This window comes from Onychostoma macrolepis, chromosome 03, assembly GCF_012432095.1.
Source record: "Onychostoma macrolepis isolate SWU-2019 chromosome 03, ASM1243209v1, whole genome shotgun sequence".
NCBI classification, from domain to species: domain Eukaryota; kingdom Metazoa; phylum Chordata; class Actinopteri; order Cypriniformes; family Cyprinidae; genus Onychostoma; species Onychostoma macrolepis.
The window spans coordinates 48,951,819-48,979,335 of NC_081157.1; the positions used below are offsets into that span (position 1 = coordinate 48,951,819).

A 27,517-nucleotide genomic window follows, 5' to 3' on the forward strand; every position below is an offset into this window, starting at 1 on the left:
ATGTCCGAAGTGTGGTTCTTAACATACTTGAGAAGATCGCTCCTGGAATTGGAGACGGGCTACAAGACAGAGTTGATGTCGCTCATCGACTGGGACTGAAAGGAGCGGATAGTAAGGCCAGGTCGATCATAATCCTCTTCTCACTGCGTCGTATCCGTGACATGATTTGGGGCGCTGCCAAAGGCTGCAAATTTCTAACTGACAACAGGCTGCATCTTTCGGAGCCTCTGTCTCCTGACGATCGAGCAGTGCGGGACAAGCTGTGGCCTCTCGTGAAGAAGGCACGGGAGGAGGGCAAGAGAGCAAGCTTCCGCAGCTCTTTCGCTTTGATTGATGGGAAGCAAGTCTGGATGTATGGATGATTATCTGGATAGATACCCCCCTAGACTTGACGGTGGAATGAATAATAATGTAATTTTTTTCTCTTTGCACAGATCGCTCCCTGACTGATGCATGGCGGTTCTTTAACCCTTATACAAAGGATTTTACTTGGTCAAATAAAACTTTGTCTTTTAGATCTAGGATTGATTTATTTTTTATTTCTTCTTCTATCCTCAGTTACGTGAAAGATATTTCTCACACCATTGCTCCCTTATCTGATCATAAATTAGTTTGTATAAAGATGAGTGACATCCATGATAATCCGAGACTCGGGGGGCTATTTGGAACTTAATTTTGGAATTTTTTTTAGGAAAAAAGAAATAGTCAGAGGAAAGCTCTTTTCGCACTTAATATTGACAGAATCATTTCCAAAGACCAACAAGTAATATCAGATTTTGTTGCTGAATTCTATAGCAATCTTTATACCTCTAATTTCAACCAGGGGTGTAGTTTGTGGGGGTGGGGATGGGGGGAGGGATAACCAAAACTAGCAAGTACAATATAAGAAAATATTAAGTTAGACTGACTTCCCATGGCGTGTTGAATTAGAACATTCTGTCAAACTATAGCCTAAATGTCTAAATAATATAAAATACATTATATATCCTATGTAAACAAGTAACTGTTAACTAGCCTATTACTTTATTGCAGTTATGCAATCATCCAACTTTGCATGTGTGGTGGATAGCACAAAAGACCATTTTACAAAAATAAACATTTAAGCAAACAAACAAATAAATAAACCTTAAGAGGGAGCATGAACCGGTCCTGTGGCTGCCGTCGCATCATCCAAGTGGATGCTGCACACTGGTGATGGTTGAGGAGAACTTACGGTTCACGCAGACTTTAAGGTCTTAATTTTACATTAAAGATCTGTGGACACCCTGTTCGGACGTAGCACAGTGCTCATTCAACAAATGTACAGCTAAACAAAGTTTTGAGTCTGGATTTAAATGTGGCTAGTGTTTTATCACATCTGATCTCTTCTGGAAGCTGGTTCCAACTGCGGGCGGCATAATAGCTAAAAGCGGACTCCCCTTGTTTTGTGTGAACCCTTGGTATTTCTAATGCTGGGTACACACTAAAAGATTTTTTAAATCTTATAAGATCTTCAAAATGTGAGAGACCACAAACACGAGGACAAAAAAAATCACTATAGTGTGTGGTGTGTCGCGATGTGACAAAGACAGCACACTACACACCAACAGATTTTCAACCTAGAGTCCTGACTGTGAACATGGGAAACCTCGCAAAATCTCTCTAGACTTGAGAATAAATATGTTTTACAGGACGTGTTGTATAAACACTCCTGCTGTTGCCACAAATTGACAAGCCGATCCTCCATCTCTGCTGTCCAAATGCTTTGTAATTTAAGACATTTAAGTAATTTTTATAAACGTGCCTTAGAAAAAAACATTACTGGTGTGCATTTTGAGACAAAATAAAGGCACTGATATATTTTAAGATCAGTCAGAGCAAGTCTCTTTCAGTTGAAACTGGGATTTTATTCTGAAACTTTAGTCTGGGATTAAGCTTAAACCTTGTCTGTGAAACCGGGGTTTAACAACACAATTAACGCATGCTGAGACTGATTAGATGGTAAAAGTATACAAATACACACCAAAGGAAGCAGTCAAGCCTTTTTACTAAATAAATCTACACAAGTTGCGCTTAATGTCATATTCTAATGGTGTGTTGAGATATATGAAAATAAATGTAGCCTAATTTGTTTATATGTATTTTTTTCTTATTTAACCATAATCATGATATTGTTACTGCCGTGTTTTGCTCACTTTTCCGTGAACAGCCGCGCATAAATCATAACTGGGACTAATGAAATTCAATAATAATGACAATCGTATTTAATAATAAGGCTCATATTTGAATATGTTCTTTTCTTTATGAAGAATTATAAGTGTGTGTATGATGTAATTTAGCCTATGCATATTTGTTTGAAAGTTTGGCAGAGTGCTCACAAGATGCTAGACCAAGTTTTGTATTGTTTACAGTTCTCATATTTTTTTCTGTTAATCATCTGTTGCGCTGCATGTCCGTTTCTCTTCAAAGCACCGACTTGCCTAATGTTGGTTTGATTGCTTGTTACATGAGAAAATAAATATTTTTGTCTACCTGATGTTGTAGATTAATGCGGGTCGGTTCGGCTCACAACTCACGGTCTTTATGTCAAACGGTTCTGGTCTGGCACAGAAATAAATTAGTGCTGCTGTCAGATAACAGGTCGGGTGTTCTGTTATGTAGGCTACTGCTGGTACACGTTTACCAAACAGCACCCGTGCAGGGCTGTGCTTTAAACTGCTTTGTGTCTCCCCGTCAGGAAACCTCATGTGCCTGATGTGCCATTAACAGGTATTTCCCTCAACCAGGGTTCCTCAAATCTTTCCCTGGAGGGCCAATCTGCTGCAGAGTTTATCTCCAACCCTTATCAAACTCACCTACCTGTGATTTTCTAATGATCTTGAAGACACTGATTAGCATGCTCAGGTGTGTTTGATTAGGGTTAGAGCTAAACTCTGCAGGAAAGTTGATCTCGTGGGCCAGATTTGAGGATCCCTGCCCTAAACTGTCACACAGCTCATATATTTTTCCGCCAAGGGGTGAGAACGTAATGATTACGAAAATGACTATTTATTTTGGTTACTTATTTTAAGTTAGTTTTTCAATAACTGTTGTTAGTTTAGTTTCATTTTAATTTTTGAAATATTTTGACATTTTTATTTTCAGTTTACAAAAATTTTTCATCAGTCGTTTTCATCTTAGTTTTAGTTTACGAAAATAACCTTGGTTGGGTGGTTGTGCTCACACACTGCCAACAAACATTTATGTACAAACACCATGTAAAAGTGGATTTTGCATAATAGGTGCTCTTAAACATTCACTTTTTGATACTACAGTCTTCTGTAATTTAGCCCCAGAGCTTGTTTAATACCGGGTTCATTCAAGTCAAGTCAAGTCAAGTTGAGCTTTATTGTCATTCCGCTACATGCGGGGGCATACAGTGGAACGAAATGTCGTGCCTCACAGGACCACGGTGCTACATAAATACAGGCATACAACAATGGAGTAAGACAATATAAACCTATACACAACTATCCTACTGATAGATTTTGACTATAAATATAAATATACTATCTATAAAAAAGTACCTATACAAACTAAAAAATACAAACTATACAAACTATATGAATGCTTCAGATAAGTACTGTACATGTGCAAGGAGAAACATTGAGTTCAAGCAGCTGGCTGGGGAACAGTGCAGGATGATTTGTAGTGCATGAGCATGTAAACATACATATATTACTGAGTTCTTTTTGTGGGATTTGTGTACACACAGCAGTGTGTGTGAAAAGTGACAAGTGCGCATAGAGGAGGAGAGTGTGCTACTACAGGTGGTTTGTACAGGCCCACTCACCTGTGTGTAGCACACTTGAATTGCACGTTACATGTTACAGGAGGTAGGGGTTTGTATGGGGGTTCAGAGAGGCGGGGTGATTTGAGTTCAGGGCTCTCACAGCCTGGGGGAAAAAGCTGTTGAGCAGTCTGGCAGAGCGGGCTCTGATGCTCCGGTACCGTCTTCCTGATGGTAGGAGCTGGAAGAGACTGTGGGAGGGGTGTGTGGAGTCCTTCACGATACTATTGGCTTTGCTGGAGCATCGTGTGAGGAAAATATCCAGGATGGAGGGGAGAGGGGCACCGATGATCCTTGCAGCGGTGTTCACTGTCCGTTGTAGGGTCTTGCGGTCCCTACATTCCTACTTACAAGAGAAGCACATTTTTATCATGAACAAACTGATATACAAGAATAAAACTTTTTAACATTGTTCTTTGAGGAGGAACTCCATCTTTGAGTTGATCTGAATCTCACAGTTGAATCTGCTGGTTTTGAAGATGAAGATGAACGTTATTTACTGTGAAAACTTTAGATAATGTTTCTTTGTCATGTCACTTGTAATGTCTGGTTAGGACAGATTTATATAGATTATATTTTACAGCTTGATGCATTATTATGTTGTATTTAATGAGGAGACAGCATAGGATCTGAAGATAATCTACTTAGGACTCATCCACACGAAGCCAGCTTTCCCTATCCAATCTTTTATTGTCTTGTTCTTCCGTAAACACAGCGTTGTCTCAAGAAATATGTGCGTACACACAAAACCACTGAAACAGACTCAAAATGATGTAGCATTCATGACAGACCAGTATGTGGCGCTGTAATTCTGCCACAGAGATGCACTAAAAACAGAGAAGACTTGGAGCATGCGCATAAACCTTGCACACTGTATACGAACCCAACATAACAAGAAAAGCTAATAAAATTAGCAAAGCTAATCGGCTCAGTAGCTTCTGCAGAAAGAACACAAGCATGTAGTCCACCACTGTTTTTACGTATACAGCTAAATGCGTCTCCGTGTGTACGGGGCCTCACTGTGATTGTTTTTTGTATGACTGTGTACAGCACAAGATTGAATGAAACACTTCCCACGTGCAGTGCAGTGATACATTTTCTCTCCAATGTGGATCCTCTCATGTGTTTTCAGATGTCCTGAATGATTAAATCTCAGTGTGAACACTTGTATGGTTTCTCTCCAGTGTGAATCCTCTCGTGTCTTTTCAGATTTGCTGAATGACTGAATCTCTTTTCACAGTGTGAACACTTATAGGGTTTCTCTCCAGTGTGAATCCTCTCATGCGTTTTCAGGTCTCCTGACCTAATGAATATCTTGTCACAGTGTGAACACTTATAAAGTTTCTCTCCAGTGTGAATCCTCTCATGTGTTTTCAGGTCTCCTGACCTAATGAATATCTTGTCACAGTGTGAACACTTATAAGGTTTCTCTCCAGTGTGAATCCTCTCATGTGTTTTCAGGTCTCCTGACCTAATGAATATCTTGTCACAGTGTGAACACTTATAAGGTTTCTCTCCAGTGTGGATCATCTCATGTGTTTTCAGATGTGCTGAACGACTGAATCTCTTGTCACAGTGTGAACACTTATAAGGTTTCTCTCCAGTGTGGATCCTATTGTGTATTTTCAGTTGTCCTGACTGACTGAATCTCTTGTCACAGTGTGAACACTTATAAGGTTTCTCTCCAGTGTGAATCCTCTCATGTGTTTTCAGGTCTCCTGACCTATTGAATCTCTTGTCACAGTGTGGACACTTATAAGGTTTTTCTCTAGTGTGGATGCTCTCATTCAGTTTTGTACACGTCGCTGAAGTAAAAGTCTTTTCACACTCAAAGCACATGCACTCTTCCACAGTGTGTATTTTCTGACCTACTTCCAAATTTTGTAGACGCACAAAATTGTTATCACACAATTTACATGAATGTGGCTTCTCCTTTGCATGAATTTTCAAGTGTTCCTTAAGAACTGAAGCCCATAAAAACATTTTACCGCACTGATCACATGTGTGCTGCTTCCCTCCAGTATGAACTCTCATGTGAATATCAAGACTTGTTTTGCCTGTCAAACTCTTTCCACACTGAGTGCAGGTGAAAGATTTCTTGGCTCTTCTTTTCTTTAAATCTTTCAGTTTGGTTTGAGGGCCACTCAAAGGTTTTTCTTCAGTTTTGGCATGATTTTTCTTCTCAGCTTCGCTTGATTCTTGATTCTTCTCTTTTTCTTCAATCAACTCTGAAATCAAAGTAAAAATGGTTAAATGTGAACATAAAAGTGAACCCTGATGTAACAGTGCAGGGCTCCAGACTAACATTTGAGAGCAGCGCCACTAACTTTTACAGATGGTGGCACCAGAAGCAGGTTTGGTAGTGCTGGGGGCTGGTGTGTGGGGTATCAAAAATAAAGATAATTTAATCATAAAATTACTATTGTTTTGCATTAATAAGTGCAGTTACTAATAATATTACATTCTTGGTAATACACATTTGACAGTAAAGCACTGAGCTCGAGTTGGGAAGCATACAAAATTTACTTTTAGTAACATCAGTAAGTTGCAAAATCAAATTTTCATATAGAAAATTAATATATTCTACTTTTACTTCATGTACCATTATTCTTCTATAGTCTTATATAGAACTGACCGACAACTTCAGTGATTTTAATTGATGTGCAATTCAGATGCAAAGTGAAGAACAGTTTGGTGATTTGTTAGTTTTCTTACTATATTCACAAAAATAGCGCAAAACTTTGACAGAATTTGATTTGTTGATGATCTGATGTTTTATAATAGTTATTTTATAATTTCAAAATATAAAGCAAGTACAAATGAATGGCTAATAAGCCAATAAGCGCTCCTGTGCTGCCATCTACTGGTTATTGTGGTAATTTGGTGTATTTTTAAGTTTTAAAGTGCTTTTTAACCACAAAACTATATTTTGATATACATTGTGTTTTGTCCGATTTAATCATTTTTAGAGTTTTAAAGTGCTGGAAATAGCTGTGTGGAATTCTTGAAAGTAGGGTTGTTCCGATTCCGATACTAGTATCGGAAATTCCACCGATACCAAAAAAAAATTCTGGCATCGGTATCGGCGAGAACTTAAACACATGTATCGATCCGATACCATTTTCTTAAACAAGACCTATTGTTATGCCTGCTAGCATTGCTTAACGTTGCAAATCAGAAATCAATTCTTCTTCGCTGCTCAGAATGCTAACACAGGAAGTTGTGCTGTGTTGCCACAAGCAACCACTATTTAGAGCAGCGAAGAAGAAATACAAACGTGCTAGCACATTGCCAGTAAATCACTCGCATTTGCAACTAAATCTTCACCCCGGGGCGACTAAATGATGTATAATATTAGCCACTGGCTAATAAATGCTCAGATTTTACTTGCCAGTGTGTGAGTTGGAGGCTATGTATAAGTTTAGCACAGATATATTTTCACTCGCTGAACACTCTGACAGAGCGCTTCAGAGTTTCACTCTCCTTCAAGCGATCAGTGCAATTTTTCAGTTTATCTGAATGGATGCAGCGGAATTGTACTTGACGTTCCGTAAACTCTAGTGTGAAGGCGCACGACTCGCCGTCACTTTGCTTTTTTCTCACACACAAAGAGAAAGAGAAAGAGAGAGAGTCTTACCATGCAGAATTGACGCACTACATGTAAACGATAGTCTTTGTTGTATTTTCCTGTCAAAACAACGGAGTTCCTTTGGAATTATTCAGCTTTTAAGAACTGTTTTTTTTTTTTTACCGGTTGAAACTTTTACCGGTTTTCCAGTAGTAGGCGGAGCTAATGTGCAAACAGCAATCTCATTGGCTGGTGCTCACCTATTATCATCCCTGTTTTGATTTCAGCAAATCAGTTCGAGACAACGTGATTAATATTCAAGAATCCAGCAGCTCGTTAATCCTTAGTGTGTTTTATATTGTTCTTAGTAGAATTCATAGTATGATTATTATCTTATCAGTATTATTGATAGTTTTTTCCCTATTTTTTACGGAAACAATTTAATGACCAAAAAAGCACCACCACCAGTCCTAAGTTCAGTTAAAATGACCAATATGCATTCATACATGGTTACCGAGTTTTAATTCTAATAACTAAAGTTATATCATTAAATAATACTTGATTATCATAATATACAGGTGCATCTCAATAAATTAGAATGTCGGGGAAAAGTTAATTTATTTCAGTAATTCAACTCAACTTGCGAAACTCGTGTATTGTTTTTGGCTTTCCTGTAGCTCAAATAGTAGAGCATGGCGCTAGCAATGCCAAGATCATGGGTTCGATTCCCAGGGAGAGCAAGAGCTGATAAAATGTAAAAACTGTAACTTGAATGCAATGTAAGTCGCTTTGGATAAAAGCATCTGCTAAATGCGTAAATGTAAATGTGTATTAAATAAATTAAATGCACACAGACTAAATTAGTTTAAGTCTGCTGATCTGACAGTTGTCCAGAAGACAATCATTCATTTGGAAACCAAGGTCCTAGAGTCTGGAGGAAGCTCATAGCCCAAGTTGCTTGAGGTCCAGTGTTAAGTTTCCACAGTCTGTGATGATTTGGGGTGCAATGTCATCTGCTGGTGTTGGTCCATTGTGTTTTTTGAAAACCAAAGTCACTGCACCCGTTTACCAAGAAATTTTGGAGCACTTCATGCTTCCTTCTGCTGACCAGCTTTTTAAAGATGCTGATTTCATTTTTTTTTTGAAAAATTTCATTTGACACCTGCCCACACTGCCAAAAGCAGCAAAAGTTGGTTAAATGACCATGGTGTTGGTGTGCTTGTCTGGCCAGCAAACTCACCAGACCTAAATCCCATAGAGAATCTAAGGGGTATTGCCAAGAAGAAAATGAGAAACAAGAGACAAAAAAATGCAGATGAGCTGAAGGCCACTGTCAAAGAAACCTAGGCTTCCATACCACCTCAGCAGTGCCACAAACTGATCACCTCCATGCCACGCCGAATTGAGGAAGTAATGAGCAAAATGAGCCCCTACCAAGTATTGAGTACATATACAGTAAATTAACATACTTTCCAGAAGGCCAACAATTCACTAAAAATGTTTTTTTTTTTTTTTATTTGTCTTATGAAGTATTCTAATTTGTTGAGATAGTGAATTGGTGGGTTTTTGTTAAATGTGAGCCAAAATCATCACAATTAAAAGAAGCAAAGACTTAAACTACTTCAGTCTGTGTGCATTGAATTGATTTAAAACACGAGTTTCACAATTTGAGTTAAATTACTGAAATAAATGAACTTTTCCACGAGATTCTAATTTATTGAGATGCACCTGTATTTATAATGCCTGACTGACTGATGTTAAGAGTGTACTTTTAGACATTTAAAAAGCTGTGCCATTTTCCAAACATATTATATTTTTTGTTTACTCGCCAGGCTAAATATATATATATATAATTTATGTATGTATGTGTGCATGTATGTATGTATATCTGGTAAAGCACACCATGAAATAATTGTAGTACAAAGTAGCTAGTAGTACATGCTGCTGTATAACCAGATACAGACCCAGGTATCGGTATCGGGAAGGGAAAAAGGGTATCAGAACATCTCTACTTGAAAGTCATTGAAAAGTTCTTGAATTTGTCTCTCAAAAGGTTGTACAAACCCAGAAATTAATGATCTAATAACATTGGACTATTTCTGAAAATACACCATGTTTACAGTTAGCGTTAATGCTTTTGGGTTTCTGCGTCAGTGCTGTTTGATCTGTTCATAACAGAATTCTGTGCAGAATTTGAATGCTTCTCACTAGATCTCGCAGCAAACTTATTCAGTCTGTGGTGAGTTCAAACGCTTCTCACTAGATCTCGCAGCGCTGTGCAGTAACCGTATTGCGAGATCAACATTGGTTCCCAAGTAAACCTGTTCTGAGCTCATTTGCTGACCAGTTTGCTTGCGCTGCTCTCTATTATCTGTAAGTCCCGCCCCCCTTGCTCACTCGGACAAACAAACGGAATTGGTGACTTAATGTCTCAGTGTGAAAACCTCATCCCAATATGTTTTTGATAAATTTTGGACACAGAGCAACCATCATTCAACTGTGGGATTTAAATATGCCATGGAGGGATTTATAAAAGATTTTAAAATAAATATTTAAAAATAGCCTCAAGAAGCCTCATGTTACGGCCATCATGATCGCAATGACAACATGCCGGATTAACACTGTTCATGTACCGCAGTGTAAGATTAAATTAATTTACACTTAACCAATGTAATATGGAGAGGCACTGAAATGTAACGTTAGACCTTATGTGTTTTTGACCTACACTGTACATGATGTGAGAATAGTTTGCTATTTAGGTTTGTATGTTAGCATAGACTCACTAACTTTAACGTTTTAGTTCTAGTTTTAGCCAGAGATAACTTGCTGAAGCACAAGATGGCATTAATGTACTGTTTTGTTTTTGTTTCATTTGCCATTTGATGTTTCTCATATGTAACACAAATGGCAGCACTTATGAGTTGGGCAATGCGATGGTCGCACCGGCAGAAAAATGGTTGCAAAACCGCAAAATGTCTGGAGCCCTGCCGTAGAAAATAGACACTTGTGTTACAAAATCTTCAAATTATTATGTTTAATTATGACTGTTACGGCTGTATGATTAATTGAATGCGATTGTCAGTAAAGCCAGTTTTGCAATCAGAAATAAATCTCCATCACATGCTTTCAGATGGAGCAGCATTTACTACACAGAGCTGTAGTTCACTGGCAGGCTATGCAAAAAGAAAAAAGAAAAAACATTCGCAGACAATATCATCGATATTATGAAATCACGCTGCAATAATAAAGTCGTTTGCATAGCTTCTCAGTGAACTACGGCTCTGTGCTGCACCATCTGAAAGCATGTGAAATTCCATATTTAATAACGTTTTTACTCCAAACTCACTTCATAACATCAGTCGAGTTTTTGAAATTAATCCTTCTGTGAGACGATGTGGCTTCTCACACAGAATAACGCACGCAACATATTTCATAGTATTCTAAGCAGTGATAAAGGCCTTGCATTATTATATACTTTATTATAAGGAAAATTATAATAAGAAGCACTCAGATAAAATATATGTTGTTGTAGCTGTGTGTTTATTAGTCATGTTGAATCAATGAAAGCAGTTAAATCTTCTGTTTATTCAGCTGCAATGACAGGGATTTCTTGGGCTTCTTCTGTGGGGCGTATTTGGAGTTTTTCCAATCAGTGATCAGTAGAGTTTACACGTCACATTTTGGTAATGGTACGGTTCGCTTGGAACCTCAGCTGAGGTGGTACTAAAAAAAGTACCAGGTACTGTACCCAGTGGAAAACCCCCAAAAGTGAGCCGTACTGAACCGTACCATGCAGTGGAAAAGCACCATTTCAGAGATATTTGCATTTACTGCTTGGACGGAGCAAGAATACCTTCTAAAATGCATGTGCAGATTCAGTCGAGTGATAAAGTTTACCCTCTTGTGTTGAACTATTTGCTAAAATAACCATAACATTAACAGCAATGCTGAAATTCAAGAGCCCGGTTCTGTAAGTCAGATGCGCTTGAAAGTTGCATGCGTTACTATAACAAACACTGCATGTTTTCTTTCAGAATCATCATTGGCTGGTAGAAATAATAAAAAAAGGTTACATAAAAGTTTTAGCTTAAAAATGAAAATAAGCAAATAATTGCATTTTAGATACATTCATTTTGCCAACAAAAATAAAGCCCTAGGAGAACTGTTGAGATCAACGTTCAGCAGTGTTTCTTTACTGAATGAATCCACGTTTTTAAACTAATCAATTGAGTCAATGATTCAGTCAGCCATTTAAAAAGCCAGTCACTTACTTAGTTTCTGAATGAATGCCGTTTGAACGAATCGATTGAATGAAAGACTGAATGACTTACTTAAAGGGGTCATATGATGCTTTTTTAAAGATTTAAAGATCATTATTTTGTGTATTTGGTGTAACAGAATATGTTGACATGCTTTAATGTAAAAAAAAAACCAAATACTGTACATTATTGTAGGTCCTCTATGCCCCGCCTCTCTGTAACGCCCCTTTCTATAATCGCAAGCCTTAGCTTTCAAAATAAATGTAAAGACAGTTAAAAATATCCTTAGTTTTACCATCAGTTGAAGCCCGAGAGGGGAACAGTCTCGAGTGACAGACACATTGATGAAGCTCTTATGTGTTTGCAGTAAACAAGCCGCAGTTGTGTGACCGTGGCTGTATCCGAAATCGCCCCCTATACCCTCATTCACTATTCCCTACATTAGTCCACTCATACAGTTCACTTGAAGGAGTGAATGAAACGAGTGAGTGAATTCGGACACTCAGTGCACCGGAAGGACTGCCGCTTTTGCATAGTTTGCTTGCTGTTTAATAATCATTTTAAACGGGCAGCTTCAGTAGTAAGATTTAAGGATTTATCTTGAACTCTGTCATGGAAATTATGCATAAACCCTAATAGTCAATTTACAATTAGTTTGTACCTTTGTTGTATTACGCTGTATTACGCCATGGACGAGCGCTTCTTAAATCAATGAATGGATGATTCAGCTGCGGGCGCCATCTTCTGGCGAGACGCGGGAATTCATTCGGCGCGCGACTCTCACAGTGCATTATGGGTTATCTCTAGCCGTTGAGTGTACATCGGTTGTACACTCGTTTTTGCGGTGCATTGTGGAATTGAATGAGTGCACTCGAGAACATCCACTATGGTTTCGAACACCACTTAAAATGGCTGTCCCCTCAAATAGTGCACTATTTGAGGGTATAGGGGGCGATTTCGGATACAGCCCGTGTCTCCCTCTCACACACGCGAGCGAGCGCGCGCACACGCACACACACACACACACACACACACACACACACACACACACACACGACACGCAAAACTCCGCATTTGAATAGTCAATAGTTTTGCGACGCTACAAGAATACATTTCTCTTTTTTTGTACAAAGAAAACAAAAATAACAATTTACTCAACCATTCTTCTCCCCCGAGTTACGTCATCCGCCATTTTAGAGATCATCACAAAGCATACGCACGCTTTCGCCTAAGCGTAAAGAACGCTTATTACGCAGCCTTCGTTCATGCGCACGCTTTCCCCCCCGAATGTAAACAACACTGATTACATCAAATACGTTCTTGGGTACTCTCCAAAATGGTGGAAGACGTAACTCGGGATAGAAAAATGGTTGAGTAAATTGTTATTTTTGTTTTCTTTGTACAATAAAAAGTATTCTCGTAGCATCGCAAAATTGAAGTTGAGCCACTGATGTCACATGGACTGTTTTACCGGTGTATTTACTACGTTTCTACCTGGGAACATTTCAGTTGCGTTGCTGCCTATGGAGGGTCAGATAGCTCTCCGATTTAATCAAAAATATCTTAATTTGTGTTCCGAAGATGAACGAAGGTCTTACGGGTTTGGAACGACATGAGGGTGAGTAATGACATTATTTTCATTTTGGGGTGAACTAAGCCTTTAATAAGCATTAATCCATCTACATATACAGGGAAGACACATACAGTGTCATTTGATTATTTTATTGAATTTGTTTTGTAGGCTATTATTTACCTGAATATTACTGTTAGTTTTTTCTTTAGTACCAAAATCATAGGTAAACTTTATGTATATAAATTTGAAACACTAAAAATACCTTCATACTGGTGCAATTACAAACAGATGTTTTATATTCATTGTATTTATAATGGTAATTTGTTCAAATATGCTGTTTATTTGCTATAGATTTTTACATGACACGCAAAACTCTGCATTTGAACAGTCAATAGCAAATACTTAAACTAATAACAAAACATACTTGCAGTCACAAGCGCCAGATTGTCATAGCAAAGTCAGAATTACCTCCTACGGTATAACGGAAAATTTTAGTGGTTTTGAAACCGTGAATTTTCCAAACCGCGGTATACCTTGAAACCGGTTATCGTCCCATGCCTAGTCTTAACTTTGATAAAGAATATCTCTTTAGTCTCTGATAAAGACTTTAGTCTTTGCAACTTCAGGGATCTTATCTATGCACAAACAGCTTGTAACACTCCAAAGAGAAAGGAAAACTTGAAATCGCATCATATGGCAGTGATTTGCCACCACCTAGTGGCGCTTTTTGTTTTATGTTTAGAGCATCGTTTCTTTTTTAAAATCATTTCATATTTCAGTATTTATCTGTATTGTTGTGTTGAATTAGCATTTCTTTCTAAAGCTACTTTTTTTGTAATGTCTATTCAGTGATTTTCTAATTTAACACAATGATAACTTTAAATGACCTGTAACACATCATGTGCCGATTAATTAAAGAAAAAGTTAAGTAATGTCATTAATTTGAGGTTAATTTGAATGTTGTTTTCTCAAAAACACAAACATGTAGGGTACATGCTGCTCATGTATTATTGTAGCACAGTTTGTGCTGAATACAGTGTAATCACACTTAAGCCATTAATAAATATATATATATATATATATATAATATATATTTTTTTTAAATACTGAAAAAAAACCCCACAAATGTCAGGGCATGTCAAAACTTCTCCAGGGCCCCAAAACCCCTCAGACCCCAGAGGGTTAAAGCTTTATAGCCTAATGTACCACAAACAGTCATTAAATATGAATAAAGAATAAACACCAACCTCCTTGTTCCTCATGTTTTATTCTCCAGGTTTCTGGTTCCTCGTGTTTTATTCTCCGGGGTTCTGGTTCCTCCTGTTTTATTCTCCAGGGTTCTGGTTCCTCCTGTTTTATTCTCCAGGGTTCTGGTTCCTCTTGTTTTATTCTCCGGGGTTCTGGTTCCTCCTGTTTTATTCTCCAGGTTTCTGGTTCCTCGTGTTTTATTCTCCGGGGTTCTGGTTCCTCCTGTTTTATTCTCCAGGGTTCTGGTTCCTCTTGTTTTATTCTCCGGGGTTCTGGTTCCTCGTGTTTTATTATCCATGTTTCTGGTTCACTCGTGTTCTCTTCACTCTCCTCTTTGACAAACACCATCTTCACAGCAGATCTCAGTTCAGATGATACTCCTCCAGATATTCCTGCTTGCTTCAAAACTTAGTCACGACTGTGAGGATGAGAATATTACAGGTATTTACTGACCTGATTCAAAAACTGTATTTTTATATTTACAGAAACATTTCTAACAGTTTGCAATAAAATAGCATCCCGAGAAAACAACAGAGAGCGCGGTGAAACTAAACTTCTTCCTCTGAGGTTTAATGGTGTTTGGCAAACAAACGTCTGTGTGTTAGCGCCACCCGCTGGACTGGAGTGAAGCGGAGAGAGGAGCGAAATAATACGGGGAATATTTACTTAGTGCTTCTAAGGTGATCTGTTTTTTGTTTTTCCTTACAAAAAGCCGATCTGCACAAATAAACGAAAAGTAATTAAAATTAGTCTCACATGGTATTTGATCAGCATCAACAGTCTTCGTGAGTAAGGATTAGAGGAGAAAAATGAGCGAATCAAGTGACTCAAGCTAGTCAAATGTCATTGAAAAACACAAAACACATGAAAATTACAGAATATTACACAAACATAAGCTATTTAAAATAAAGTGTATCAAGATTGTACTTAAGTCTACTTCATGTGTATCTATACTGTACACCTTGTCCAGCTGCACCTTAGTTTGATTTAACCCAGCAGTACACAGCACATTTCTAATTACATTACATTACAGTTACAGAATATTACACAGGCATAAGCTACTTAAAATAAAGTGTATAAAGATTGTACTTAAGTGTACTAGTAGCTGTGTAACAGACTCTGCCTATTATATCTACATAATTACAAATTATAAGTACAGGCTGTTCCATAACTTAGTTACATGGTAAGTACATTTTGTTTCATGTAAGCACAACGGCTACTACTAAGTACTTAATTAGGTAATTACTCTGTATTATGACATCTTAAAATAAAGTGTTACCCAAATTTCGTATTTACAAGTTTCGTGTTTGTGTATATCCCTGTTTTTGCATCTGAAAATGACTTTCAGAAAGTCTTTTTTTTTTTTTTTCAAAGTAGCCCCCCTCCAAAAAAAAAAAAAAAACCTGTGGCCCGTGCTTCCTTCACGAGATGCATATGAACCAGATCTGCTAGTTCATATGCAATCTGTGCATCAATTTCACTTATTCTATGTGTTTGTCCTCCTCTGCGTATGGTGTGGGGTGCTCTGCTTGACTGAGATGGACCTTGTTCTGTTGTAGGTGCGTGTTTTGCTTGATCTGCAACATTTAGAGAAGTGGTTCCATTTTCCACACGCGTCGCAGCGCTTGTTGAAGGCTGGACAGCTGATGCGGTCAGATGAATGCTGGCCGCCACAGTTAGAGCATATAGGATACTGCACTGTACAAACTTCGCTTTCCTTCTTTAGTTCTTTGATGACTGCTTCTTTTTTTATTTCTTTGTTTCCCTTTTCAGACTGCTCATGTAGCATGCATATTTCGATAGCTGAGTTTAACGTTAGATTTTTTTCTTTCAGCTGTGTGCAGATATTGTCATTGTGAATGCCACATACTAATCGATCTCTCATCAGTTCGTCGTACAGCATGCCAAATTCGCATTTTCTGGCAAGTGTTTTTAACGTGGCAACGTACGACTGGACTGTTTCATGTGGCTTCTGGTTCATTATATTAAATGCATGTCTGTCCATAATTACATTCTTTACAGGCTAAAATTTCTTGATCAGTACCTCTGAATCCTCCGGATCTTCCCCCTCCTTGAAAGTAAAAGTGTCATACACTGAGCAAAATTATAAATGCAACACTTTTGTTTTTGCCCCCATTTTTCATGAGCTGAACTCAAGGATCTAAGACTTTTTCTATGTACACAAAAGGCCTATTTCTCTCAAATATTGTTCACAAATCTGTCTAAATCTGTGTTAGTGAGCACTTCTCCTTTGCCGAGATACTCCATCCACCTCACAGGTGCGGCATATCAAGATGCTGATTAGACAGCATGATTATTGCACAGGTGTGCCTTACGCTGGCCACAATAAAAGGCCACTCTAAAATGTGCAGTTTTATGTTGGTCCACTCCTCTTCAATGGCTGTGCGAAGTTGCTGGATATTGGCAGGAACTGGAACACGCTGTCGTATACGACGATCCAGAGCATCCCAAACATGCTCAATGGGTGACATGTCTGGTGAGTATGCTGGCCATGCAAGAACTGGGATGTTTTCAGCTTCCAGGAATTGTGTACAGATCTTTGCAACATGGGGCCGTGCATTATCATGCTGCAACATGAGGTGATGGTCATGGATGAATGGCACAACAATGGGCCTCAGGATCTCGTCACGGTATCTCTGTGCATTCAAAATGCCATCAATAAAATGCACCTGTGTTCGTTGTCCATAACATACGCCTGCCCATACCATAACCCCACCACAACCATGGGCCACTCGATCCACGTTGACATCAGCAAACCGCTCACCCACACGATGCCATACACGCTGTCTGCCATCTGCCCTGTACAGTGAAAACCAGGATTCATCCGTGAAGAGAACACCTCTCCAAAGTGTCAGATGCCATCGAATGTGAGCATTTGCCCACTCAAGTCGATTACGACGACAAACTGCAGTCAGGTCGAGACCCCGATGAGGACGACGAGCATGCAGATGAGCTTCCCTGAGACGGTTTCTGACAGTTTGTGCAGAAATTCCTTGGTTATGCAAACTGATTGTTGCAGCAGCTGTCCGATTGGCTGGTTACAGACAATCTTGGAGGTGAAGATGCTGGATGTGGAGGTCCTGGGCTGATGTGGTTACACGTGGTCTGCGGTTGTGAGGCCGGTTGGATGTGCTGCCAAATTCTCTGAAATGCCTTTGGAGACGGCTTATGGTAGAGAAATGAACATTCAATTCACGGGCAACAGATCTGGTGGACATTCCTGCAGTCAGCATGCCAATTGCACGCTCCCTTAAAACTTGCGATGTCTGTGGCATTGTGCTGTGTGATAAAACTGCACATTTTAGAGTGGCCTTTTATTGTGGCCAGCCTAAGGCACACCTGCGCAATAATCATGCTGTCTAATCAGCATCTTGATATGCCGCACCTGTGAGGTGGATGGAGTATCTCGGCAAAGGAGAAGTGCTCACTAACACAGATTTAGACAGATTTGTGAACAATATTTGAGAGAAATAGGCTCATGAGTTCAGCTCATGAAAAATGGGGGCAAAAACAAAAGGGTTGCGTTTATAATTTTGTTCAGTGTATTTATCTTGAGCATCGGGACCAGTGAGGTTGAGAAACATGTACACTTGCACATTTTTGGTTGCTGCTGAAAGACCGGTGTTGCGGTATAAGTGCCATTCGTGCTTAAACTTCGTCCAGTTGTCCGCAATATTCTCGTAAAAGACAAGGGGGTCAATCTTATGAAGTCCTTGTGCCATCGTTACTACAGTCTAACTTCTGACACCATGTAGATGTGTATAAACAAATTGATTGACACCTTTTGTAGAACTGAGGTCTCGCTTTTATTCACCATACATTTCACTTCCTATTTTTCGTGTTCACGCATAATTCCCCCAGACCTCATACGTCATCTCTTGTGGACAACCACAGGGAAAATAACAAGTAACCATCAATATAATCTACAACTTAAAACATTTGAGGCACTATCAAATCAAATCAATGTCCGCTTAGTAAATCTTAATCTTGCTGGTATTAAGAGTACCGTAAACTTAGTCTATGCGTCCTGTCGGTGAAGCGGCGAAGTCTGACGTCTTCTAATCTCCTTAACATTTAGTCCATGCATCCCCTCGACGAAGCGGAAAATCGGTGAAGTCCGACATCTCCTCGATGAAGCAGGAAAGCAGTGAAGTCTGACATCTCCTAGTCTGTGCAGCAACCTCAGGAGTTCGGCAGCTGCTGAACAATCGCACGGGTCACATCACCAGTGTAACCGTATGCTTCTGGAGTCTGCATTGTGTTGACAATTAGTGAAGAACAACAGGAGAGTATTTTTATGTTTTATAAATGTACTTTATATATAGACAGATTGTCACGACAGCTTCAGCTCACACATCAGTAAGACTCTTCCATTCAGGAGAGAGAAGGAGAAGACCGCTAAAAGAACAATACGGCAGGTATGGCTGCCTGGACTGAACCACTTTGTTAAAGGAAGGGGGGGAAAGGTGAAACCATCACCTCCTTACAGACCCTTTTAAATGTATTTTTACAAAACTGATTTAAACAATGTTACTGATTCAAACACACTGTTAAAAAATGTCCAGTATTTTTCCAGTAAGTTACTGGCAGCACGGTTGCTAGCAAGTTACTGTATTTGTTTTACAGCAATGTACTGTAATGCAACTTTACAGTATGTAGAACAATGTACTGTATAACTACAAACAGTGTTGTACTGCATTTTTACAGTACTTTGCAATTTTGTTTCTTCTGTAATTTGCTATTATTATGGTGTATTGTGTAGTTGAAATAGTACATATAGTAAGTAAAATTGTGATACCACTATAAATCAGAATAACATTACAAATCAAAAGACAATCCAAACATATTTACAAAAGTATTTTTATTAAAACATTTCAAAAATTTTAGTATGGTGCATCAACAATTTACAGCCATGAAAGCATTTTAAGTGTGCAGGAATATAAATGAAACAAACACATGCATCTTGGGGGCTGGATTGGGAATCAATGTCCTAAGAGGGAACTTGATTTATCTTAAAACTATCTAAAAATTTAACTATCTTAAAATTAGCAAAAACAACAACAAGTTTCTCATAACCATCATCCCTAAATGTAGGGCATGTGGGTGGTGGCAAACAGGCCACTGACCCTCTCTGTGAAGTCCTCCATTTAAACATCATTTTGGACTGAATGAAGCTGTTGACATGCGGGGTTGATGGCCATCACTCTGCACCACCGTCCTGATCTTCTGCTCACTCCCTGTCTGCCAGTACATTTCTTCCCATCAGTGGTGAAACTGAAACACACACAAAGACAAAACCTGTTATCCACAGCACCAATAAAGATGAACAGACAGCATGAGGAAAATAGTGAATGAAAATTCTGTAGCATAGATGAAAAATACATAAATACAGTTTAATTGAAAAATTTACATACACCTTGCAGAATCTGCAAAATGTTTATTTACCAAAATAAGAGGGCTTATCATACAAAATGCATGTTATTTATTTAGTACTGACCTGAATCATTCATGTAACAGCACAGTATTAAGAATCAAGGGGATGTAAACTTTTGAATGTGGTCATTTTTATAAATTCAACTATTATTTTCTCTTGTGGACTATATGTAAATGTCTTTTATGTGAAATATCTTATTCAGGTCAGTACTAAACAAAAAAATAACATGCATTTTGTATGATAAGCCCTCTTATTTTGGTAAAATAATTAACATTTTGCAGAGTCTGCAAAGTGTATGTAAACTTTTGACTTCACCTGTAAATAAAAATTAAATAAATTTAAATAATACTTACTAAAAACAGCCTTGTGACAGCATTACCCTTCCCAGGGTGCAAAGACAAGTGGACCACACTGTAGAGCTGCAAGAAATCAAATAAATTTGATTCAATAATGTGTTAGACTACTTGTTGACAATGTGTAGGCTAAAATCACATGTTGCCTATACATGTGTATTTCATACACTCCAACAATACATTAGAGTTATTAAAAAAAAAACACACATTATGTTTGACATTCCTGAAGATATTAGCATGCATTTTGCTCGTTTTTGTTGACTATACATTACAATTATAGCAAATGAATAAATGAAAAACTTCAAATAATGAATAAAACTCAAATATAACAAATACATGAAATTATAAATTAAAATGCGACCACGGGTATCAGATAAGCCCTTTACACAATCTGACATGGCTGCGGTGGGAATTGAACTGCGGGTTTCGTCTGGCCAGAGGAGAACTGGTTCCCAACTGAGCCTGGTTTCTCCCAAGGGTTTTTTTCTCCATTCTGTTTGTTTTTCTCCATTTCGGTTTGTCTTTCCACAGTTCCAACAAGTATCGACTCAAGTTTTGGTCGAAATAAACCATAAGCTAATTCATCTGAAAATGTTGGAAGAGCAGCGGGTGAAAGAGCGCGTAACTCAAGGAGTTTCTACTACAGCTTTGAGGGACGAGATTATAACATTCGCGGCTAAACTTGCGGTTTCATTCCAAAAAAAAAATAATCTCAGTCTCTCTTAAAAGTGCTAAACAAGAACAGTGTCCTGAGCAATAAAACAAAATGTGGCACAATAATTGCTTTACCTCAAACATCTTGTTTTCATAATCCTTGGAAGCCAAAATAGAAATTGAAAATTGAATGAGATCCATTACACAAATCTAAAGTACAAGAGAGATCTTGCTTCTAGATTGCAAATAACGAAAACACATCAGTGATGAATGTCTTATATTATCACATATAGAAATGGTTGGAAAGATACAATTAGCTTGATAATGTTTAGGTAGAAATAATAAATACTAAACGTATTTTCTTAATTTCTCCAGAACCCATAAGAACTTATCAATAAAACAATCTTTTGTATTTTAGCCCCAGGGCTCCTTTAATACCGGGTTCAGGTACCATCCCTACTTACAAGAGAAGCACAGAAGGATCAAGTTACAAAGCTACATGACACTATAGCCTGCATATCCATTTTGTAAATACAGTACATCACAAGTGTAAGAATAACTATAATAATAACAAAAACAAATAAAACATAAGTCAACAATAACCAATAATTCTCAGGCTCTCTTAAAAGTGTTACAGTCTCTTCTTCATCTTCCTGAACAGGAACGGTTTGTAAAAAGCTACTTTCCTTCATGAAAGAGTAACCAAACTACAAGTGATTCATATGCATTATAAGACAATTGAACATAATATGACATTCATAAGGAAGTACAATTATGTCATTTATATCATGAAGCAAAATGATATACAAGAATAAAACTTTTTAACATTGTTCTTTGGGGAGGAACTCCATCGTTGAGTTGATCTGAATCTCCGTTGAATCTTCTGGTTTTGAAGATGAAGCTGAACTTTATTTACTTATAATGTCACTTGTAATGTCTGGTTAGATCAGATTTATCCAGATGATATTTTATTGCTTGATGCATTATTGTGTCTCATTTGGTGAGGAGGCAGCATCAGATCTGAAAGTGCTGGATCTAAAGATTATCTACTTACTGTGATAGTTTTTTGTATGTCTGTGTAGATTAGATGATTGAATGAAACACTTCCCACATTCAGTGCAGTGATACGGTTTCTCTCCAGTGTGAATCCTCTCGTGTGTTTTCCGACTTGTTGACACACTGAATCTCTTGTCACAGTGTGAACACTTGTAAGGTTTCTCTCCAGAGTGGATCCTCTCATGTGTTTTTAGGTCTCCTGACTGATTGAATCTCTTGTTGCAGTGTGAACACTTGTATTGTTTCTCTCCAGTGTGGATCCTCTCATGCCGTTTTAAACTCTTTGCTGAAGTAAAAGTCTTTTCACACTCAAAGCACACATACTCTCTCACGCCAGTATGTATTTTCTGATGTTCTTTTAAATTTTGTAAACATGAAAAACTCTTTCCACACAAATGGCATGAATGTGGCTTCTCCTTTGTATGAACTGTCAAGTGTGTCTTCAGGTCTGGAGCCCTCAGAAATATTTTGCCACACTGATTACATGTGTACAGCTTCTCTCTAAGGTGGATGTTCATGTGTTTCTTAAGGTTTCCTTTGTGTGCAAAACACTTCCCACATTGATCACAAGTGAACGGTTTCTCTCCAGTATGAACTCTCATATGAACATCAAGATAATATTGGCATGTGAAACTCTTTCCACACTGAGTGCAGGTGAAAGATTTATTGTCTCTTCTTTTCTTTAAATCTTTCTGTTTGGTTTGAGAGCAACTCAAATGTTGTTCTCCAATTTTAACATGGTTTTTCTCATCAATTTCACTCAATTCTTCATTCTCTTCGTTTTCTTCAATCAACTCTGAAATAAAAGTAAAAACAGTTCATTTTCAGAAACTCAATAAAATAAAGAAGAGAAGTGTGCAAGGACGTAAAAAAACTGAGTGTCTATTTACACTAAGTGCAAATAGCCCACCTTGTTGGTAAAGGCTATTTACACTAACTCTACCCACCAAGGTGTGATTGGGATAGTCAACACCAGTGGTGTAGTCTACGTGATACGCAGGTATACAGCATATACCCACTAGCAAAGGTCAAGGACTTCCGTATACCCACTTAAAAAAGCGCGAGGATACATAACAACATCTTTGTGACAGAACTTTCACACGTTTATTCATAAATTCACCCAGTCTGTGTTGCGATCGAAGCACTGACTTTTTGAAAATCACGCTGTGTTTCTGTTGATGACCATTACGCAACTCTTTCATTTCAACTGACTGGCTGAGGCCAACCTAAAAATGTGCCACTGCTGCACGTCACCAGGAAAGCGTATCATTTGCACGCATTTTTATGCCATGTCCATTTAAACATTCAAAAGAGTTTATAAACATTCAAACATAGGACGCGGAAAAACTCAAACGAGTCCTCGCGCGCCGTGTTCGGTGCGCACATACAGAGCAAATGTAAACTTAAGTGAATGTAAACAGTTGAGAAAAAAATGGGATGTGTAGGCTATTATATTGGATGTATCGTCTCTTAAAGTGATCGCACCTAATTTACTTGCTGCTGTCGGTATCCTTTATGTTAATCCACGAAATTAAATCAGAGAAAACCACTCACAGCTCTTTGTAGTTTAACAAGAATTAATCTATATTTAATTTATACAGTGAAGACTATGCAATGCTATTTTATATTTGATTATTCGGTTTCTGTACCTGGACACCTACAAACTTGAAAAAAACTTAAAACATTGTGTAAATAGCACAAATAAATATATAGAACAAACATATTTTAAACTGTGTCAAACAAGGCCCACAGGTACAACCTGGGCCCCGCAAACCCCAGCTACGGCCCGGGGAGCAGTGACAGATCAGTCAACTGTCCCAAGCATCTTTCACACAGCCAACAGTATGTCGACTTTCTCAGGCCAACATAACTAGCTAATAACTTCAGTAACATTAGTGTGCAGATCAATGAATGCAGGAGAAGGGGAGAGATAACACAGACATGTGTGTGTCTGTGTACAGCAGTTAAACTGAATACAATGTTTATATCTCCTTGTTTCAGATGATGAAAAGATCGGAAAGACATTTATTTTCACTAAGAATGAAGGAAATAATAAAAAAGTTGAAAATAAAGTATCGGGTAGGTGTAGGGAGGGCTTTATTGACCCAGTAAGGTGGCATCCATTTAATAATTCAAATTAAAACTGTAATTTACACTCAATACGTTATTGCGTACTGTTTTATAACGTGCTACAATACTGAGGTGCAGATAATTGCCACTATTTGCAATAAGTAGTATAAATAGCAGAAAATCTTGCTATTTTAACAGTGTAAATAGAATCTATAGCTATATGCACTTAGTGTAAATAGCATATCGTTAAAAAATACTGCTATTTTCACAGTGTAAATAGCATCCATTGCTATAAGTGCAAATAGCATCTCTTGCTATTTGCACTTAGTGTAAATAACATCTATCGCTATTTACACTTAGTGCAAATAGCCGCTGCCTAAAAAAACCCTTGATCTAACAGAAAAAAATAATAATTTTTTTTTGGTACACAAAATTTTGATTTTCGGATTATTTTTAAATAATCCCATGCTTCTATAGGGAGAACTATTAAATATGTTTGATGAACTACACAATTATCTAACTTTTTTTTTTTAAAGAAAAAAAAGACCCAGTTCATAGAAAGTGTCTCTTATTATCGGCTCCATGTAGATTATTCAGCAGCTCTAAAGATTTTTTTCCTACTACAACAAATCTAAACCTAAAACTGCTTGAAGCTTTATAACTGTGAATCCAAATAATCAATGTTGTTATATTTTCTTTGATTTTCATATCGATGTATTAATTTATGATTTATTATTCATTGATTTATGCTTCTTATATTAATCCACATCATATATTCATATCCAAGTATTTACTCATAAATGTTACTGATTTATGTTTATCTTTTATTTTGTTAGATGCATGTTCATATTGTAGTATTCTCCAAAAATATGTATGTTACGCACATTTTATATGTTTGAAAGATATATCTTCTTTACTGGTGTTTCATTACATATTAAACATCTTCCAACTACTGCCTTAGAAGTAGTTCATTAATGATACTATGTTCTATCCAGAAACTGTGTTTTTGTAACATGTAAAATATGATATTTGAAAATGCTCGTTTTGCTCTGTTTGTTCTAAAGGTGTGAAAATCATTAGTCAAACATCTATTTTTAACCACAACATTTGCCAGATCACGATCTATAGTCGATACAACAACATATGGCATAATGAATAAGTCTATATTATCTTTTCTTATGAAACATAAAAACCAGTTTGGGAGGATGTAAATTCCCTGAATATTCCTTGTTCCAACTTTACTTCTTTACACTTTCTTTTACTTCTTCACTCTTCTCCTTCTTACTATTATTTATTTTGCTTTTCCCCTCTTTTTGCATTCTTCTACCTTTTCTTCTTATATTCATTACTTCATTCCTTACGTATAATAATTTGCACTTTAGTAAAAGTTGATGAATAATAAATCTTAATTTTATTTAAACTTTACTTTTCTGTTGTGTGTATGTATATATTCTTTTATAAAAAAAAGCATGTTTACTGCCTATTTGTCAACTACCCATATGTATTATTTAAATTATTAATTTGTATTTAATGCACAACATAAATGGAAGTAACATCTCAGCTGCACTTGAAGGTAGCATTAGTATTTTTCTGGTCATGTGACCTCAACATCTCCATGTCAAATAAAACCACTTAAATTAGACCACTCATAATACATTCTTCAAAAAATATCATTCATATCTTTAGAGGTTGGCATTTTAATAAATATCAAATGAGTGAGTTTAGCTTTGAGAATGAAAACCAACCTGTTTGTTCCTCAGTATCTTCTTGTTTCAGACTGAATACTTCTTCAATTTTGATGTCTTCACTCTCCTCTTTAATAAACGCCATCTTTATAAGAGTGGGTCACATGGATTTCGGTTGCTTCACCAGGAATTTTCTGTGTTTGGACAATCTGTTATGATTAAAATTAGAAAAAAAATTAACAAAAAGAACAATATATCCAAACTACATCTCTGGGTGCATCTCAGTCACCTCCCTAGTTCAGTAGTCAGTGCACTTGTAAGGGAGTCAGTCAGAGTCATAGTTAATGGCCCTAAATGACCTGATTATCACAAAAAAAAAAAAAACAATAGCACTACAAATTAATAAAAGAATGCTAAACATACACTTCATTTGTTTAGATACTGAATGACCTGTACATTACATTTATTAGATTACACTTTAATGACTTTATTTGCAGTTGGTTTGTAGTTGTTTGTTGTTCTGGTTGTATTTACAGTTTTGAACAGATGATGTCCAGTGATTCAATCCAGTCAATCGTTTCGCAAAGCAATTGGTTAAACTGACAAGCAGTTTCAAAAATCACCATTTATCCATCATTACTTTTTAAAATTGAATTTATAAAGTTACAGTTCTGAAGACTTACTACTTCTTAAGACAAACAACATAAAAACAAAATAAGGACTTAATATAAATAATGCTAATAATAATTATATACTAATAATAACATATATTAATGATACATTACATAAATTAATGGGCGTCTCAAACATACATTAAATTAACAGTATCTTGGGCTTTTATTCATTTATTTATTCAAAATGTTACAAAATCATTGGAAATGGTTTACACTGAGATGTTCAGCCTTTCCAAAACAAAAACAAATAATGTTTATATTTTATTTGACATGACATCTATATTACCTCTATATTACAGTTATATTAAATACAGTAAAACTGTAGATTGGTTCAAGGCTACGTTACTTTGAATTTCATTTTAATGACCAGAAATGGTGACATGTAGAACAAAGAGAGAAAAATAATGAATGAACCCATTTTCACAGAAAGAGCAACTGTAATCTATATTCATATAAAAACGACCTAATGTTTCTTTCACAGGATTCTCCATCAGTTTGACAGCTGACTACAACATGATTCACGAGCGGCTTTACTCTCACAAATAACGCACATTAATCTCAGATAAATCATTACAGTCTTACAAATGATAATTAAACCAAATACATCGCTGGAAAATAGCCCGTAAGACTAGCGTTGATTTAAAAACTTTGAAAGTTGAAATAAAACAAACCTTTCTTCAGAATCAGGAGCGCGGCGCAGCCTTGTGACGTCACATCACCACACCAAAATAAAAGTCCCGTCCAAACGCTAAAATGTCAAAGGTTGATGTAATGAATTGTGTAGCACATTTAGTATTTAAGATTGTTTCTAAAAGGCGAAACAGTCATGTTTAACTCCAGAAACCATTTATAGCAAAGTGTATCAATAAAAATAAATATTAATTAGGGCCACAGATTATTCAAAAACACAATGCAACTATAAATAGGAAATCTGTTACTTATTTATTGTTGCATATGTTTGTTTTTATGCTGATTATACTGTTGTGTTTTTCTTGGTATGACAGAAGACATCTTTAACAGCTTCCTCTTTAGAGCACCAAACCTTTAAAGTGCACAGCATTACATTCCCTATGCAGTTATGTAGACTGTTGTAGAGATTATTTTTCCACTTATA

At 37.1% G+C, this 27,517-nt stretch overlaps 1 protein-coding gene across 1 annotated transcript; it reads right to left on the bottom strand.

Moving 5' to 3' along the window:
• Positions 1–3,863: 3,863 nt before the first annotated feature.
• Positions 3,864–27,315, bottom strand: LOC131535811 (zinc finger protein 665-like). The gene is made up of 6 exons (XM_058768316.1): positions 27,075–27,315; positions 25,790–25,938; positions 21,973–22,770; positions 14,456–14,863; positions 6,136–6,180; positions 3,864–6,036 (listed from the first exon to the last, which is right to left on the bottom strand). The coding sequence occupies exons 2-6, from the start codon at positions 25,872–25,874 to the stop codon at positions 4,961–4,963; spliced, it is 2,412 nt and encodes an 803-aa protein (XP_058624299.1). The 5' UTR covers positions 25,875–25,938; positions 27,075–27,315; the 3' UTR covers positions 3,864–4,960.
• Positions 27,316–27,517: the final 202 nt, after the last annotated feature.

Excerpts from the sequence above, each read along its gene's own strand:
- LOC131535811 (XM_058768316.1), bottom strand. The coding sequence starts at position 25,874 with ATGGCGTTTATTAAAGAGGAGAGTGAAGACATCAAAATTGAAGAAGTA. Across the intron at positions 22,771-25,789 it reads AGATACTGAGGAACAAACAG|AGTTGATTGAAGAAAACGAA; the intron begins GTTGGTTTTCAT and ends CTTTTATTTCAG. Across the intron at positions 14,864-21,972 it reads ACATACAAAAAACTATCACA|TTTTGAAGCAAGCAGGAATA; the intron begins GTAAGTAGATAA and ends GTCGTGACTAAG.